Source organism: Geotrypetes seraphini, chromosome 4, assembly GCF_902459505.1.
Source record: "Geotrypetes seraphini chromosome 4, aGeoSer1.1, whole genome shotgun sequence".
Classification (NCBI taxonomy): Eukaryota; Metazoa; Chordata; class Amphibia; order Gymnophiona; family Dermophiidae; genus Geotrypetes; species Geotrypetes seraphini.
Window position 1 is genome coordinate 283,646,326 of NC_047087.1, and position 20,035 is coordinate 283,666,360.

The window sequence follows — 20,035 nt, forward strand, 5'->3', positions numbered from 1 at the left end:
TCCTTGAGGGCCGCAATCCAGTCGGGTTTTTAGGATCTCCCCAATGAATATGCATGAGATCTATGTGTATGCACCGCTTTCAATGCATATTCATTGGGGAAATCCTGACAACCCGACTGGATTGCGGCCCTCAAGGAGGGACTTTGAAATCCCTGCTCTAGAACATCTCTCTGTTTGAGGGGGAGGCACGTTTATATCACGACACAATGAAGAAATAAAGCCGATTGCATATAAGAAAATTTTAAAAGTTCTTATTTATGAAACTTTAAATTACCTACATCTGTTTATTGCTTAATTGATAATTTTCATTCCAGAAAATGAACAAAACATAGCTGGAGAGAAAGAATGTCAATGAGAAACTTTGTTTTTATTGCTTTAAATTTATACGAAACCCTTATCAATTAGGCACCTGAAGAACAAGGTTTAGATAGGGGAAGGAACTGTGTTCACACATCCAAATGCCATTGAGCTTCTTCTGGGAAAAAATCTTTTGTAGATTTTAACTTAGACCCATAATTAGTAAATAAAATATTACCGCTGCTTTGTTCAAGGTCAAAGGAACTGAGGAGACACATCTAGTCATGTGCTGAATCTCTGGCCTGTTGACCCTATCATAGGATTTACAATCCTCAAGGTGTCACATATGCCCAGAGTGTTGGTACCAACACACATGAAATCAGGGGCTCACAGCATACATATTAAATGTGAAAATAAGAGAGAAATTAATTTTGTACAACAATAGTTTCTAAGTCTCCATCTCCTACCGGGTTCCAGGTTTTTAATAGCAGCAAAAATCAGCATGAACAAGTCTAGTTGGCCCCATAATTGCCATCTACCTTGCAGTCTTACATCCAAATCTTCCCCCTGTCATTTTGTCTGAGCCTCATGCTCCTATATCCCTTGCACTGTGCAAACAACCTGTGCCAGGAACACAAGGGTACGAATCCAGGATGAGCAAGGAACAAGAACAGCATGAGGGTTAGTTAAATTCAACAGTCTGTAGTCTAGCACGCCCTCTCCATGTTCCTTTCCCTGTAATCTCCCGCTTCGCTCCTATAACCCCTTCCCCTCCCCACGCTGAAAGGAAGGGATTTTAAAAAAAATTATTTTGGAGGCAGAAGAAATATTGGTGGAGGAGGGGCATGGGTATGTGTAGATTTGAAATCTAATCTCTCCAGTCCCCGCCATAACCCTTTGATGCCACCACTAGGTGGGCCGGGCAGTTGGTCAATTTTGGGTGCCCTGCGACTGGTTGACAATCACTTGCACCACAAAATCTTTCTGGATCTTTGTCTCCTGCAGCTTCATTCGGTCCGTCAGCAGCTTCCCTGAGAAGAACCAACGTTGGCGGCTAGGTTCAATGCCCTCCTCTGCATGCAGTTGCTTTTTCAGTTGCCCTATAGTATCTGTCATGCTGGCACTCAGTTTCACATCTTTGCCAGAGGAGAGACGCACTTTGAGCTGGAACTCTCGCCTAGGGTTGGGAGCAGGCTCGGGCGTGTCCGCACCGTCCTCATCATACCGCTCCAGGATTAGGTTCACTGGTGGCGCCAGGCAGTACACAGGGAGCTGGTAGCGGTTTCCCAACTCATCAAAGCACTCCGTTAGTGATCCTGAAAGATAACAAAAGAGAAAATCTTCGAGATTAACAATATCTTTTTTTTTTTTTTTAAACAAAACTGCATAAAGACAACACCTGAGTCCAGGTGGTACATTTCACCATCATGAAAGTTCAACAGCATATCAGCTGGGGAATGATAATATTGATCAGTGTCAATTGACTAAGAATGTCATAATGCCCCTGTATCGCTCCATGGTGCGACTTCATCTGGAGTACTGCGTTCAATTCTGGTCTCCTTATCTCAAGAAAGATATAGTGGCGCTAGAAAAGGTTCAAAGAAGAGCGACCAAGATAGTAAAGGGGATGAAACTCCTCTCGTATGAGGAAAGACAAAAAACAGTTAGGGCTCTTCAGCTTGGAAAAGAGACGGCTGAGGGGAGATACGACTGAAGTCTACAAAATCCTGAGTGGAGTAAAGCGGGTACAAGGGGATCGATTTTTCACTCCGTTAAAAATTACACAGACTAGGGGACACTCAAAGTTACAGGGAAATTCTTTTAAAACCAATAGGAGGAAAATGTTTTTCACTCAGAGAATAGTTAAGCTCTGAAACGTGTTGCCAGATGATGTGGTAAGAGCAGATAGCGTAGCTGGTTTTAAGAGTTCCTGGAGGAAAAATCCATAGTCTGTTACTGAGGAAGACATGGGGAAAGCTACTGCTTGCCCTGTATTGGTAGCATGGAATATTGCTACACCTTTGGTTTTGGTCAGGTACTAGTGACCTGGATTGACCACCGTGAGAACAGGCTACTGGGCTTGATGGACCATTGGTCTAACCCAGCAAGGCTATTCTTATGTTCTTATGACTTAGTTGAGTACTAAAAAGTACTTCACATTTGCACCAAACCCAATGTCTATCATGACCTGTCAAGTTTCCCAACATCCATAATTATTCCCCCTTCCCTACCCCTGTGATTATAAAGCCATCTCAGCCTCAGCTCCATGTAGGGGCTGGTGGTTAAGGGGTCGGTACTGAAATTGGATCAGATCCTCTAGTTTTACCTCTTTCTTGCTCCAAAATTTATACATTTTTCATTCAAATCCTTGATTTTTCTATTATAATTTATTACTTATGATTTTATTATTGATTTACTAATTGTTTTACATCTAGTCAACAGTTGCCCCTGATGCAGCCTTGTAGGTGAAATATGGCCATGTTGGGCATTGTGATTTTGGGTTTTGCATTAAGGCCTTCTTTTACTAAGCCGTGGTAGAGGTTTCTACCACGGCCTGGGGCGTATCAGAGCATTTAGTGCTCCGGGCCATGCTAGAAACCTCTACCGCAGTTTAGTAAAAAAGGGGGGCAAGTGAAGCTTTGCGACTGTTTGGTGGTCTATTGTCACTGCTGTTCAAAACATGACCCACCTTTAGGCCTACCTGTTTACTCTTACTTCATAGTTATCTATTACGGAGGTCATTTCAAGGGGGAACATGTAGGAATGGTGTTCCCACAGTTAGCAGGTTGTGCAGCTGCTGAATGCCGATACAGTTATAGATAATGAAATTGCATCACCGACTCCGGGCAGTGTACGAGGTCTGTTCAAAAAGTTCCAGGACAGCTTGAATTGCGCATCTACAGGAAGTTCTTTTGAAATGTGCTAGGCAGTGTTGAGTAGCCTGAAACCTCACAAGTAACCTACTTTTTTCCCCCCGTTTGTTGAAATCTGTTTTCGTTTCCGAGCTACAGCAGTTTTTGTGAAAGTGTGTTTTTGTGATCGGCCATTTTTCATCATATGCGACCTCAATGAGCAGCGCCATAGTGAGAAGTTCTGTTTTAAATTGGGTAATACCGCTACAGAAAACTTATGAAATGTTGAAAGGGGCTTTGTGTGGAACATGTCACGTCGTGGAAGTCGTTTTGGATGCGTCCAAATTTGCGAATTTTGCACAAAAACACGATGACAGTTCTTCCTCAGCCACCTTACTCTCCCTGACTCGGCCCCCGCCGACTTCTTCTTGTTTCCTAAATTTAAATCCACACTGAAAGGAAAGCGATTCGACACCATTGAAGACATAAAAGCAAAATTCGACGCAGCAACTTTTGGCGATTTCCTGAAGACGCATTTAAGGACCGTTTCCAGAAGTGGCAATGACGCTGAGAAAAGCGTATTCGTAGGAAAGGGGACCCAATGGAGTAAGTTGTAAGATTGTTTAATAGATTTTCATAAAATTAGTCCCAGAACATTTTGAACAGACCTCATATCGGATTTCTCAAAAACCTACAATGCAACCTAGGCTGATGCGACTATTGCGATACAAACCACCACATTTAAACTATGCAAAACATCAGAGCTACTAAAATGCTTCATGTAACAATTACTGCATTAATTGTCATTGATTATATTCAGTATATCGTGAGTGGGTCATGGGTCAGCTTGCATGACCCATCACTTGATCTGATAGCGCTATCTTAATATTATGCTTTAACAGACCACAGAGATGCCACTAAAGCTGTATGAAACACGTCCAGTTCTGTTCTATAAATGGGCAGGTGAGCTCTAACTTCCCCCCTTCCAGGACCCTCATCCTGGCTCAAAGCAGGGCAGTGGATTGAGTCTGCTCTGCGATTGATCCAAGACACTGTACATGCAAGGACAGGACATTAGGTGGCGACAGAAGCTGGGTTTTGCTAACTTTCTCTTCACGTGCAACACATTACTGAGCAGGTCAGATGCAAGGTGTACCCAATGCAAACAGTGAAAGGTGCAGCTATATATGTTTTGTTCCCACTGCTGAAATGTGTTGCCCTGGTTTCTTTATGTAAATATTTTCACTTTTTAACCTGCAGCAAATTTTGCACTAGTGTCAAAGCCTTTGCTCTACCTCTCCCTTCCTGCACTCAGAGGGCAAAATCAACTCAAGATCTTTACTGCAGACGACCAAACGAATGTTAATACCCCCCTTGTCACTAATAACATTTTCCTGCTTGCAGGGGGTATGATTATTTTATTTACCTTATTTTTAGTATTTATATACCATTCATAGCCTAAGCCAGGGCTGCCCAAGTCCGGTCCTCTAGATCTATTGGCAGGCCAGGTTTTCAGGATATCCACACTGAATATGCCTGAGAGAGATTTGCCTGCACTGCCTTCTTGGTATGCAAATCTCTCTCATGCACGTTCATTGTGGATATCCTGAAAACCTGGCCTGCCAGTAGATTTCGAGGACCGAACTTGGGCAGCCCTGGCCTAAGCGGTTTATTATTTATTTATTTAATTTGATTTTTATCCCGTTGTCCCCCAGGAGCTCAGAACAGGTTACAGGTACACTTCTCCCTCAATATTCGCGGGGGTTAGGGGCAGAGCTGGCCCCCGAATATTAAAAAAATGCGAATAACTTTTAGGGCAGACTCTGACCCACCTTCGCCTCGACACCTTACCTGGTGGTCTAGTGGTGAAGCGGGGCAGAAAAGCTCTTCCTTCGCTCCTGCCCCGTGCAGAGCCTTCAACAAAAATGGCTGCCGTGAGTTCCCGCTGTAATCTCGTGAGACCACGGGAACTCACAGCAGTCATTTTTGTGGAAGGCTCTGCACGGGGCAGGAGCGTAGGAAGAGCGCTCCTGCCCCGCTTCACCGCTAGACCATCAGGTAAGGTGTTGAGAGGTCCGGGAGGCGGGGATGGGTCCGAGTTTAGAAACTCCCCGAAGTCGCGCATCCTAAACCCGCGAATCGGGATGGAGAAGTGTATATTCAGGTACGCAAGCATTTCCCCTATCCGTCCTGATGGGCTCAAATTCTAATGTACCTGGGGCAATGGGGGATTAAGATGAGTTGCTACGTCTTGTGGAGATGGGCGAGTGTCAGGATGCAGAAGGCTGCAGGATCAGGGTGCTAAGGAGTTGACGCAGCTTGAATAAATTACAAGTGCCAAAATTATGCCTGAAACTCGGGAGGTGTCCAGGTGGAGCATTGTACATTTCCTTTTCAATCCAGCTGTTACAAGTCTTTTTGTGCTACTGAAAGCAATACATGTGGGTACTGAACTGGAACTCCCTCGATTCTGTCAACCTCCTTTTGGAGCTATATTCTGTGTCTTCTGTAAATAAAGTAAAAGTCATTTTGGAAAACCAATCTGCGAGAGAGCGCCTGTTCTTGAGAGAGCAGCTGCCATGCTGAAATGAACTATAAATAAATTTGATTTGTGTACCTGTAAAGGAAGTGCTGCGATATTAACATCCCAACGCTACCCAAGACCCAGGTGTCACACGGACACTTTTAACGCAGCAGCAGCTTATCAGCAAAAATGTTTTTTTAAACACACTTCAATTAACCAATCAAATAATGTCTTTTAAGAGCCTTCGGATTTTAGTTTGATTTTTATCTCGGGCCTAAGCAAATCCATGCTGGACATTATATATGCATTTTTTTAAATCCATTTTTTTTCCCGTTTTCATCTCCACCACCTCTCGTGGGAGATGAAAATGGTAATGGAATTAAAAAATGTGTGGAAAAACATAAAGGAATCCTGCATGGAAAGAATGGGACCAAACAAACTGAGTGGTTATTAGATGGCAACTCCAATACCGTATTTTCACTCATATACCACGCACCCGTGTAAAACGCGCACACGGGTATAGTGCACGGGAAACTGTAATTTATGTAAAGAAATTTTTATATACCGCGCTCACCCGTATACCGCACATGCTGCCCCGACTCCCGTCGCCGCCCGACTCTCCTTTCGCCTGCCCCGACTCTCCTCTGGCCGCCCCGACTCTCCTCTCCCCCTTGAAGTCCTGTCCCCACCCTGAAAGCCTGATGCCCCCCCCCCGACGTCCGATTCACTCCCCCGCAGGACCGCTCGCACCCCCACCCCAAAGGACCGCTCGCACTTGCACCCGCACCCCCACCCCGAAGGACCGCTCGCACCCCCACAGCCTCCCCCCCCATCATGGAGAAACTGCCTACCGTTGACCTGCTGCTTCCTCTGCCGGCGGTCCCGCCCCTTCTCTGAGCCCTGCGTCTGCGCTGCTTCCTCTTCCGGCGGTCCCGCCCTTTCTCTGACGTCTGTGTCCCGATTGTGGCTAGACAGATTTGGATGGGCTGGAGTCGGGCTTTGATGATAGCTTTAGTAGTTGGAGAATAAGGCTCGTACCAGACAGACTTCTAGTCTGTACCCTGATCCACTCCTGCAAACTCTGTCCTCATCTGCCCAAGCCTCAAACACTTTAAAATCATAAGCAGTAACATTCTAGAGCTCAGATTGTGATGTCATAATGCCTCATTCCACCAATGCCTAAGCTCCGTCCTCAACTGCACAAGCCTCAAACACTTTAAAATCATAAGCAGTAACATTCTAGAGCTCAGATTGTGATGTCATAATGCCTCATTCCACCAATGCCTAAGCTCCGTCCTCATCTGCACAAGCCTCAAACACTTTAAAATCATGTGTTCGAGTTTGTGCGGTTAAAGCAGAGCTTACAGGAATGGGGCAGGGACAGGGACAGAGACAAAATTCACAAGGATGGGACAGGGAAATTGAGTTCCTGCGGGATGGAGATAAATTTGTCCCCGTGTCATTCTCAAAAGGAAAGGGAGTCCCTTGACTGAGTCAAAACTGCCCAAGGATCCACTGTCATATTCTTCCTCCGGTCTTCGGAGCTGAAGCCTTGAACCTTCCTGCCTAAACAGCCGAGTACCAATATTTCTGTGGCCGTGATGTGGGACAATATCTAATGGAAGGCCTGCTGAGCTAACAACATCAAAGATGGGTTTCAAGACCCCACCCACAGTTTGAGAACTCTGACCTAGGAGTTCCCAGGCACCAGGCCACAGTGAAGAAGAAATATCATTTTGAGAAAGAGAAGGGGAAGAGGCCTAAATGAAGAAAGAAGAGGGGGGGGGGGGTGGACGATTGGGCAACAGCAATCGTCAAACTGGCTGCCAATTATTTGTTGTGGGTTATGTAAACGCTCTGGATGCACCTGAGCTTAACCATACAGTGTTTCTAGTCCCTGCAGAGAAGAGCTCAGCTTTGCATCACACCCTATTCCCACAACCCCAAACAGCAATTACAGGCAATCTTGGGAGCTCGGTAAACAGATCTTCAATCAAAAGAAAACCCAGTGGGATACCAGAATGGTAGCATCATGCAGATCTGAGTAAGTAAATATCAATTTGGTGACTGAATCTGTTTACTATACTTCAGAATTCTTTCCTTAAAGCAGACTGAAAAGTGCTCTGCAGTTTCTGTGCATTACTTTTTTTTTATGTAGGATACAGAAACAGCTATTTAGCTTTCTTTTATTTAAGCACAGTTTAAATGGCTCCCAAGTATTCTGGTGCTGCTTCAGCATTCCCAGTTCTCACCAGTACAGGCAGCACAGTGCAGTTCTCGGTACTGCCACTAGGGCTGACTCAAAACACTTTTCCAATAACTCATCCTATGTGGTGTGCTGTGAGCATCCATGTTCTATATCAGTGGACTCATGCTCAAACCCTTTGCAGGGCCACATTTTGGATTTGTAGATACTTGGAGGGCTGCAGAAAAAATAGTTAATGTCTTATTAAAGAAATGACAATTTTGCACGAGGTAAAACTCTTTATAGTTTATAAATCTTTCCTTTAACGGCTCCTCGCACAATCTGCAGCACCTGCGTCAGAAGCCTTCTCTCTAACGTTGTGATGTCAGAGAGGCTTCCGATGCAGGAGTCGCCACCGCCCGCAGCTTTGAAGGAAAAACGAGTGCAGGAAGGGAGCCGGCCAGAAACTAAACACACCATCATCGTGTCCAGACTGCGGGCCGCAAAACAGTACCTGGGGGCTGCATGTGACCCTTGGGCCACAGGTTTGAGACCGCTGTTCTATATATTATACTTCAGCATGGAGATTTTTGTACTTATTTATTTACTCATGCAAAGGAGTTCAGTACGGTTTACAAATCAGGTACTCAAGCATTTTTCCTATCTGTCCCGGTGGGCTCACAATCTTAAGTGACTTGCCCACGGTCACAAGAAACAATGCGGGGATTGAACCTACAACCTCAGGGTGCTGAGGCTGTAGCTCCAACCACTACGTAACACTCTCCTCCTCGATGACCCTAATGCCACTGTAAGAGGGAAGGAGATGGAGAAACAACACAACTGACAGTACAGTAGGTACATAAAAGAAGTCCCAAACCGTCTTGCCAAAGGGCAGATTGGGTGAACCCAAGGGGCCTTTTCTAACAATGTTTTCCAGGGGAGGGGAGGTCAGAGCTGTAACTCCCTCTGCAATCAGAGCAACCTGAAGTAGAGATCAATCAAAACCAGTGGTTTTCATTCCAGCAGAAAATGAATCTGTTGCTGAAGTGAAAAAGTTGTACTTATCCCTTAGTGGAAGATGTACCCCCCCCTCCTTCCATACTCCCACGGGCTGCCACTGATCATCAGTAGGTCCTCCCCAGGCCTACCTTAAGAAACCCTGGTGATCTAGTGGTCTCTTCAGGGGCAGGAAAGAACTTGCTTTTTCCTGCTTGTTGCTGCCACTGTTGCTTTAAAATGGCTGCCAAGACTGTCATAGGAGGTCCGAGCAGCCATATTGACAATGGCACCAGCTTAAGCAAGAGCAATCTCAATATGGCTGCTGTGGAAAGTGTCAGTGGGTGTTGTAAAGCAGCAGCAGCAAGGGGCAGAATAGTGGACAATTTATACAGATAATTAATTAAACACCACCAGTATGCGCCACAAGTCTTTACAGGGTCAATATTCAACCGGCGGTGCCAGTGTTTTGCTGACCGCTGCTGACTTATCCCAGAAATTCAATGCCAAGCCATATCCAGGCTCTGGCACTGAATTTCCGAGTTTATGGAGCTGACTAAGTGTGACATTTAGCATAAAGATAAGTCTGGCTTTTATGCAGTGACCTTGGCCAGTTACGCAAGTGCTGTGTCCCTACCCCCCTCCTTAGTTCGATCATCACCCATGGGTCCCTACCTCTCCCCATGTCCAACTTCTTCCCTCTCACCTGCTCCACCACCACTCCCCCTTTCCAGGGCCAGTATGTCTTCATATCTCCTCCTTCCTCCTATCCCCCATCCCCAAAGCCAGCACCTCTCCTTCTCTCTTTCTTCCTTCCTTCTTTCCTGTCTCCTCTTCCAGGAATCCAACAAGTGTTCCTCTTTCTTTTCTTTCTTCTGCTTCCTGCATTCTTCCACCCCTCCCCAACCTGTTAGTCCAGTATCTCTTCCTCTTCCTATTCCTCTCACAGATCCCAGCATCATTTCCTCTTCCTTATCCCTGATACCAATATCTCTCCCTCTCCTTCCTGGGTGGTTCTTTATCTTACTATAAGTTGTCAGTGGTGGCGGCATTCAAGACAGACTTTTTTAGCAGTCAGGAGACAGCCGAGGGAAGGCCCTGATGAAAACAAAGTTGCTTCAGAGAAGCAGGAAACAGTAGAGGGATGGCTGAAGTTTTACGCCTGTTTCGTTCGATTTTGATTTTTCCAATCTGTTTTTTTTATGTTCTACGAACCACCATCCGGGACCCCTGAGGAAGAAGTGTTTTTCGAAACACGGACAGTGTCGGGTCCGGTCCACAAGAATATTAGGACCAGTTTGGGGATTTTTTTATTGTATATGTTATATATGTTTTTATGACTTTTTAATAAATTCCTGCTCCTTGTACGTTCTACTGAAGTTTTGGTTTTATGACTTGAGCATTGCCACTACCGGCAACCTACAGCAAGTCTGGAAGGTTTTTGGGTTAGGGTGATGGACAGAGTAAGAGATGCCCGATTCAACTACAATCACAGATGTGGCACCAGGTTTCCTAGCCTTGTAGTCTAGCGTTTTACCTTTAGCTGCTACTTTTGTGTCATGTTTCCTTGTAATTATTTGGTTTTACATGGGGGGATATACACTTATCCCTCCGTATTCGTGGTTCCAGCACTCATGGTTTCGCTTATTCGTGATTTTTTGCATGCTGGCTCCTCCCCCCAAATTACATCATCCAATCACCGATAAAAATTTTTGCAAACTTAAGTACAGGCAGTGCTGGCTCCACCAAGCTTGAGAAACGAAAGTACCAAAACTGGTTTGACAGTCAGGGCCCTTGCCCAATGGGAGAGGCGGAGGGTTTCTAAAAATCCCGTCCGGCCAATGGGAGTGGGCGGGCACTGCGGGGCCGGGGTTTACATTGTGGGTCACGCTGTGTGCGCCTTGGTATAGTAGTTTAGTGACAACACAGCCGGAATGCAGACTGCGATGAGACGGAAAGTTGGGCTCCTCTCATCACTGGGAATTTAAAGTGGCCGCAGAGTAACCCGTATGTGGCTTTCGCCCGGGAGGTGGTGGATTCGGGTCGCAACTCCAGCTCTCCCATGCCTGCCATGCTGGAAAAGGGCACCGAGGGCTCGGGGAAAAGACGACGCAGGAGTAGCGCCGCCGGCAACGGCACTAATAAAACTTTGGCACTAAATGAGAATGGCACCAACTGTTTGGAAGAAGGAAGCTCAGGCTCTTCCAGTGATGAGGAGCATGGTAGGCCAGCTTAAGGGGGTAGCCTCAAATGCACCTGCTTCTTTTTTTTTTTTTTTTTTAATTTTATGCCGTTGGTGGCGATATTTTAAAATTTTTATTATTAGGATGATGAAAGTTATTCGCGGTTTTTCCGTATTCGCAGGTCTGTTCCGCCCCCTATCCACCGCGAATACGGAGGGAGGAGTGTAAATGTTTTTAATTTTAATCAGCTTTTGGAATTTATTTTGATAAAGGGGAAATAAAAGTTTTATGTTTAGGTGGTCTGAAATTTTTGTTCACTGGAATAGTCATTTAAAAAAAAAAATTTTTCTTCCTATATTCCTTAATTTCCTTTTCTTGGATCTTATTTTATTGTAATGTGGTGGAGCCTGGTTGGACAGCAGACTTCCAGCGGAATGAAGTGCTTCGTATTTGATGCAGTGACCTGTATGTTAGTCTTGGCAGTGAATAGTTTATATTCCTCTAGTAAGATAAGTTTGGATCATTTATCATAATGATAAGATAAGTTGAATTAATTATAAAGATATTTAAATACAAAAAGAGACTTGGGAGTACTGGTCGACAAGTTGATGAAGCCGTCCGCACAATGTGCAAGAGGGCAAACAGAATGCTAGGAATGATTAAAAAGGGGATCACGAACAGATCGGAGAAGGATACCATGCCTCTGTACCGGGCCATGGTACGCCTTCGCCGGGAATACTGCATCCAGCACTGGTCGCCGTAAATGAAGGACACGGTACTACTCGAAAGGGTCCAGAGAAGAGCAACTAAAATGGTTAAGGGGATGGAAGAGTTGCCGTACAGTGAGAGATTAGAGAAACTAAGCCTCTTCTCCCTCGAAAAGAGGAGACTGAGAGGGGACATGATTGAAACATTCAAAATACTGAAGGGAATAGACTTAGTAGATAAAGACAGGTTGCTCACCCTCTCCAAGGTAGGAAGAACGAGATGACACTCACTAAAGTTAAAAGGGGATAGATTCCATACAAACGTAAGGAAGTTCTTCTTCACCCAGAGAGTGGTGGAAAACTGGAACGCTCTTCCAGAGGTTATTATAGGGGAAAACACCCTCCAGGGATTCAAGACAAGGTTGGACAAGTTCCTGCTGAACCGGAACATACTCAGGTAGGGTTGATCTCAGTTAGGGCTCTGGTCTTTGACCTGGGGACCACCGCGGGAGTGGACCGCTGGGCGCGATGGGACCACTGGTTTGACCCAGCAGCGGCAGTTTTTATGGACTGATGAAGAGGTAGGTGCTGGTCACTTAGTGGCTAATATAGCCCTAAAGTGGTATCCGCTGAGGTCCGAGAAGATTTAATGAAGTTATTATTGAACTTCAAGTATATGGAATGAATATATTGAGCTCTTGGGGGTTATAGAATATTTGATTGGTATTACCGATTTGTATACTGAAATATTTTCAGCATGTATTTTGCTTTTTGATTTATTTAAAATTTCCTTCAATTGCTTTATTGTAGTAATTGTAATTGAATAAAATGATGATAAACAAAAAAAAAAAAAAGAGCAAATAAAGGGGGGAAGGCAAAAGTGTGTCACTCATCTAATGCATTTGACTTGGCGTGTCTGGTATCATGGGCTCAAGGATTTGTTCTGACAGATTGCCTCACCCTCATCCAGAGCTGGGAATGATGTCTAAAGCGTGCACATTTTTACACTCAGAATACAAAATTGTGTGTTAGAGGCCAAGCAAAACAACATTTTTCAGCTTTGGTCAAAACCAAAACTGCCACAAAACAGTCAAAGGTTTGTTTAGAGCAAAACTGAAATGGAGCCAAAACTCATCACCCGGTTTCGGTTGAAGATGGAACCAAAACCAAAAACTCAAGTTAGGTCGTGTGAATGTGAACCAGTGAGGGACCCGAGGATTGTCAGAGCTGCTATACCCACAGTATTCAAGCCACAATATAATCATTTAAATCAGGAAACAGAATAGCCTTAATGGGTCATACCAATGGTCCATCTAGCCCAGTATCCTGTCTTCATGGCGGCCAATCCAGGTCACAAGTACCTGGCAATAAAACAAATAGTAGAAGCATTCCATGCTACCGCCAAGCAAAATAAGCTCCACCTACATGGACTGCAGCTAACGAAAACAAAAGCCACAGTTCTTTTACAGCGGCTGACTTTGCACCACGTTCAGAGTGATGTTATAACTGCCTGACAGTCAGTGCAAAACCACTGCCAATTAAATCGCCGACTGCTGCTGACTCTGTATGCTTCCCTCTGCCGCGCGGTCCCCGCTGAAGAAAGAGGAAGTGAAGCCTCACATCATTGAAGGTGGGATTGTGGTAGAGGGAAGCCTACATGGCCCACACAGGCTACCCAAAGATGTTTCCAGCAGCAATTTGGGCCGTAGCGAGGGAGTGCGGCCCTGGGGAATTCTCTGCAAATTCTGCATTGCCTAGTAGTGCAGGATTCTGCCAGAAGTAATTCTTATTAACTTAGTCAGACAGTGTCTATTGGTGTATAAAGATGACCAGATAAAGCAGACAGGCAGTAGAAAGCCTAAAAGCTTAACAAAGTAAGGGGAGATTCTTTGGGTGTAAATATTCTATAGGTAGCACCATAACATTTGGTGGCACAATGATACATTGAGTTATATGTAAGCACCAGATCTTGAAAGCACTCAAGGCAGATGTATGCTGTGGATGCTCCACAAGGGCGCAGTCTTATTTTGAATATATTATATTAGTAATCTTATAGTAGAGACAGATACCGTAATAAGTTCTGTTGTTCATAGATTCCTGCTCTTGGACTAAGGGGGAGAATGAAAGGGCTGATGGATGCTATGTGCCAGGGGCCATAAGATCCCAGGTCCTAGGAAAAGATTTGATTTGGGAGTCTCATAGGATTCCCTTTCCTCATGGGACAGGAATAGAATGGGAGGATATGGTGGGGGATGGGGATTCAGCTTGTTCTTTGGCAGGAACTTCTGTTCTTTGCTATTGTATAATATCTTTTTGCTGTACGATTCACTGCTATATTTACTACCAGCTTTCAATAAAACTGTTTGATAATAAATGTTACAAACCACAGTGGAGATATGCAGGGATGTTGGCGTGCAATTTACATAAGAATAGCCTTACTGGGTCAGACCAATGGCCCGTCAAGCCCAGTAGCCCATTCTCACGGTGGCCAATCCAGGTCCCTAGTACCTGGTCAAGACCTTAGGAGTAGCAACATTCCATGCTACCAATACAGGGCAAGCAGTGGCTTCCCCCATGTCTTTCTCAATAACAGACTATGGACTTTTCCTCCAGGAACTTGTCCATATCTTTCTTAAAACCAGCTACACTATCCGCTCTTACCACATCCTCTGGCAACGCATTCCAGAGCTTAACTGTTCTCCAAGTGAAAAAAAATTTCCTCCAATTGGTTTTAAAAGTATTTCCCTGTACCTTCATCAAGTGTCCCCTAGTCTTTCTAATTTTTGACGGAATGAAAAATCGATCCACTTGTACTCGTTCTACTCCACTCAGGATTTTCAATCCTATCTCCCCTCAGCCGTCTCTTTTCCAAGCTGAAGAGCCCTAACCGTTTTAGTATTTTCTCCTACGAGAGGAGTTCCATCCCCTTTACCATCTTGGTCGCTCTTCTCTGAACCTTTTCTAGCACCACTATATCTTTCTTGAGATAAGGAGACCAGAATTGAACGCAATACTCCAGATGCGTTCAGTTTTGGTCTTCTTATCTCAATTTATTCCCATTATTGCTGAATAAATTGCACACCAACATCCCTGCATATCTCCACTGTGGTTTGTTTGTTTCTGTTTGGACTGTGGAGTTTTTTTCTCTTGGTTTGTCTGAAAATAAATGTTGCCATTAGCATGTGGCCATTAACAAAAAATACCATGTGAGCATTTTCCAACACGGTAATCCTGTTTTATTCAGATAGCGCGGTAATTTAGCTGCACTGATTAGCACACAGATGCCCATTCTCCTCTCCCCAAATACGCCTCCTCTAGAAAAATAAAAATGATTTTTCAGTGTGTGGTTTGCACGCGCCCATTGCAAAATGACTGCAGTCCACCTCAGCACGTCCCATGGTAACCTCTTCAGCTGGGGTGAATGCTTACCACAGCTCAGCAAAAGGCACTGTTAGGCATAAAATACACAAATGATCTGAAGGTGTCAGGTCAAAAGCGCGCCGGGACAAAGGCGCGCCCAGACAATTGAGCGCAGCGCGGGGGTGCACGCCGCACAAAATTACTGTTTTTAGGGCTCCGACGGGGGGGGCGTGGGGGGAAACCCCCCCTTTACTTAATAGAGATCACGGCGCATTGTGGGGGCGTTGTGGGGGGTTGTAACACCCACATTTTACTGAAAACTTCACTTTTTCCCTGTTTTTAGGGAAAAAGTTAAGTTTACAGTAAAATGTGGACGGTTACAACCCCCCAAACCCCCCATAACGCCGGCGCGATCTCTATTAAGAAAACTGGGGTGGCTCCCCAACAAAACCCCCCGTCGGATCCCCTAAAAACTGTAATTTTCTTCAGCGCGCGCCTCCATCTTGCGCTCAGTTGTCGGCGCGCGCCTTTGTCTTTCGCGGTGTTGTCTATGAACCGATCTGAATACTGGCAAAAACAAAGATGTAAAAGCCAAAATCCCAGCAGCAAGCTATGCTATAAAAATGCAGCTAAAGGTGAGGCACATATTTTGAAGATGGGAGATATATAGTTACATGTGTAAATTATACAATCAACTGAGGCCCTGATGCTCAAAGGTTTGGCACCAAGATAACAGCCCAACTCCCCCTCCCCCAATATACCTAGCTTGCCTCCCTGTTGCCATCCAAAATATTTGTGTCTGGAGATGCCACTGGTGAGAGCGAGAGAACCTTCTAATAAGGAAGGATTGGCCCTGCCCTCCTGATCACACATTTTGTAACTTAAACAAGTCACATGGAGGGGAATTTTGAAAGCCTTCAGGTAACTTGCAGGTCTGGGCTTTCAAGCTAATTTTCTAAAGAAAACTTCCTGGGGAGATTCCCTTTGAAAAATCAGATGGGGTGTAAACTAGGAGCACTTTTGTAAGAACAGTACACATGACAGCAGGCATAAAATATTTATGTCAAAAAAAACAAAAAAAAACTTATAGCCTGCCTTATGTAAAAAATCTAAGTGGATTACAGTCGACTCCGCTTAAGTGCACGCCCTTCGGACCGGGTCTCCACGTGCGCTTAAACGGAGTGTGCGCTTAAACGGAGTGGGGGAGAGGGTAGGGGGAGGCTGTAGTTAAGCCGACTCTGTTTAAATATGGCTACTTAGTCTGTCTTTAAATTTAAAAAATGTGTGTTGTTTTAAAAAACAATTATGTTTTTAGATGTATCTAAATAAAAATAAAAATAATAACCAAAAATTTATCTTTTTTTATGTCATCTTAGCATATTTTATGCTACAGAACGAATTATTTTTTTTAACATGTATTGTTATGGGAAAACGCGTTTCACATAACGAACTTTTCGCATAACAAACTTGCTCCTGGAACGAATTAAGTTCGTTGTGTGAGGCACCACTGTACAGTATAATGGCTTCTAAAATGGCTCTTAATGAGAGACTTGAGGAACTCACCCCTATAGAAGTAGAGGTACCCGAGATACACAAAAAGGACCAAATATCCAATGATGTGTTTATGGACTGCTCTGATGTAGACAGACAATTTTGCAGAACCACAAGATATGCAAATATGAAAAGATAGAGGGAAGTCCTTTGTATAGTAAAGGCTCAACTACAACTTTCTGGTTGACAGTTATGGGGCAGGGAATAGTGCCCACTATGTGAGAAAACTATCCCAAGGGGAGGAGCTGAAAGGGCCCCCAGAGCTCTAAACCAGGGAAGAGACTACATAAGAACAGCCTTACTGGGTAAGACCAATGGTCCATCAAGCCTAGTAGCCTGTTCCCACAGTGGCCAATCCAGGTTCCTAGTACCTGGCCAAAACCCAAGCCTTGGCTTCACCCATGTCTTTCTCGTTCTCAATAACAGACTAAAAAGAAGGTACCTGATTTTTCTGAGACCTAATTTGCATATGACTTGTGGACTTATACAAACTGACCTTAAAATAACTGGGTTTTGCTGATGTTTTAATTTTGAACTGTTTTTTTTTTTCACCCTGAGTGGGAAGGAGGCCCTGAATTAGGACCCTATGAGCAGTCAACAAAATAGGACAGAAACTAGCCCTCTTGGGACTGTACCCTTTACTTGGCGGAGTAAATATCCTGTGGGATTACTACATTGGCCCTTCAAAAGTCAAAGACCCTCACCTGCTACCACTACACAGGTAAACAGAATTGTTCATGTAAAATCTTTTCAATAATAATAAAGTCTTTCTCTGCTCAAAACATCAATTATTAAGCATTGAGAAACATATTGAGAAACAAAACATTACAACCTCTCAATTATTATGTTCTTAAACACTGCAACCTCTGAACTATGTAAGCTTTTCCATAAAAACAAAACCACCTACCTGAGACATCCACTTTCAGGTTATAACCTCTAGAAAGCATCACTTACCATGAGGTAGGGTAATACTGGCGCCGTCTACAATGGCCTGAGCCAGCTCAAGGTCATTGGCTTCTATTGCATAAGCTGCAGCTTTTAGGGCATCCCAGATCTCCTTGCGACCCTCAAATGCAGGTGCAGTGTCCCAGAACTCATCCCGCTTGCTTCGCAGCTGCCCATCTGTCATAGGGTAGTCACTTTTCCACTTGGGTTTTTCCTTTTTCAGAGGCTCATTGCGTCCTAGGAGAACATTAAAGGACAGATGTCAGAAATGAACACACAATGGGTATGGGGATACCCTATATTCATTGGATGATTCTATAAAACAGTTTTCCTCATAGAAATTATATTTTCACACAGAAAATAAATGATTATTAAACTGTGTGAGGGTATACATGTGTAAAAAGCATCACATCGTAAGTAGGTGCTCATGGGGGCAGAGCTTGGGAAGAGCTGGGCCACATTTACATTGAGCACACAACAGGTAGATAGATGCAAGGGGATAATCTTATAAAGCAGTGGTTCCCAACCCTGTCCTGGAGGACCACCAGGCCAGTCGGGTGTTTGAGATAACCTTAATGAATATGCATTAGAGAGATTTGCATATAAAGGAGGTGACAGGCATGCAAATCTGTCCCATACATGTTCATTAGGCGATTTCCCCAAAACCCGACTGGCCTGGATATGGAATTACGTAGTGCTACTGCCTTTTCAGAGCCCAAAGATGGCCATCGTCGGGCTACAGCGGCGTTTGATCCATTGGTCGCACCCAGCTTGTGACAAGAGTGAGAATGAACAAATCTCGGCAAGACATCAATGAGATAAGCCTTCATTTGCATTTACCATCACGTCCTCGATTTACATGCTTGTCAGCATTTTGAAGTAGATATTTAAACAAAGTTCATATTTAAACAAGGAGGGTTTTTTGGCCAGTGATAGAAGGTCGCAGGGGAGCTAGTAAGCAAGTTCAGCTCTTCCCTTCACAGCTCCGGTGCAGCATTGCTTTCTGCACTGCTTTTCGCGGCCTTTTCCTCCTTTCATGATTAACGAAGAAAACCCATGGGGAACAAATAGGCTCTATACAGCGTACAAGACTGGGGTTTTGTTTATAGTGAGGAATTTCATTTTTTTTGAATTTTGTGGAGTCAACATTTATGTCATGTCTATGGTACAGGTAACTGTTGACGCCTCTGTACACAAAGTGACACGTGCAACTTCTTGCAATCAGCACTGTGCAGGAAGTCAAGGGCTGTTCTTACAAGACTTGAGAACAGTGCAACAAAGAACAGATGTGCTATGAAGGAAAGCCACAGAAGCAGCTGCGTTTCAATGAGGGAAGGTCCATCCAGGCCAGGAGAAATGAAGTTCTTGGACAGAAGATAAGCAAGGTATTGGGAGAGCATAGGGCTGAAAATGGGAGACGTGTGTATGGAATGGAAATAATTTATTAGATAACCCAGTGGCATTATCTTATGATACTGTGATATTTGGTATGGAAATGAGAGCAAAAAGTCAGATTTCTGCTAACAACAATAAATTATTACTAATAATGACTGGGGTTGCCATTCAGCAAATTACATATAATTGGAAGAGATTAAATTATAACTTTTGGTGGAATTCTTTATGCCATATCTATAAAATGGAAAGATTTATTGCTTTACAAAGGGGATACTTTAAGAAATTTCAGGATGTGTGGAAACCATTAACAAAATATTGTAAGGATTAAGTAAAATTATTTCCCTTTTAATTATCAGTTCAGGATATAGGGAGGGGGATATTTTTATTATTACATATATTATATAATAATGGAGGATATGGATGGGAGGGATGGGAAAGGGGAAGGGATAACATTTATATAATGTACCAATGATTGTTTATAAGTGATATATTTATTGTTACTGTGAATGAATATATTTTACACTTAATGTAATTTTGAAAATGAATAAAGAATATTAAAAAAAAAAAGGAATGGAAATAAGCTGGAGGAGGCAAGGAATAGGGGATGTGTGTGTAGTGGGATATTGGAGGAAAGCTAGGGAAAACAGAGGATAAGGAGATGAGGGGTAGCAGATGAGACTGTGTATGGGAAGAGAAGAGTGATGAGAACAGGAGGTAAGGGGACGTTGCTGGAAGCCAGAAGCTCTAACTATGGTGAGCTGTTACTATACTCCAGGGAAACTTCTACACCAAAAACGCTAAAAATTTTGCATCTTTAAAGCACAAACGTTTTTAAAATTACAATTCAGAGACAGTGCTTATCCTGTATTTTGATATAAATACCAGTATGCAGAATTTTGCAGAATTGTAAAAAATATTTGCAAAGAATTCCCCCAGGAATTCCCCACATCCACCTCACATTTACATGCTAAGCAATTTGTGCCCGAGGATTGAAAGCATTTAGCAGCTATAATAATCTTGTATAGCCAAATACTATGAAA

General features: G+C 43.9%; 1 protein-coding gene across 1 annotated transcript in view; it reads right to left on the reverse strand.

Annotated features, from left to right (window-relative positions):
• Positions 1 to 235: 235 nt before the first annotated feature.
• Positions 236 to 20,035, reverse strand: part of UBTD1 (ubiquitin domain containing 1) — a 113,402-nt gene continuing 93,602 nt past the window's right edge. Inside the window, exons 2-3 of the mRNA XM_033940778.1 lie at positions 17,610 to 17,837; positions 236 to 1,613 (exon numbers count right to left, since the gene is read on the reverse strand). Coding sequence (XP_033796669.1) covers positions 1,228 to 1,613; positions 17,610 to 17,837 — 614 coding nt within the window. The 3' untranslated portion in view covers positions 236 to 1,227. The remainder of the gene's footprint in view (positions 1,614 to 17,609; positions 17,838 to 20,035) is intronic.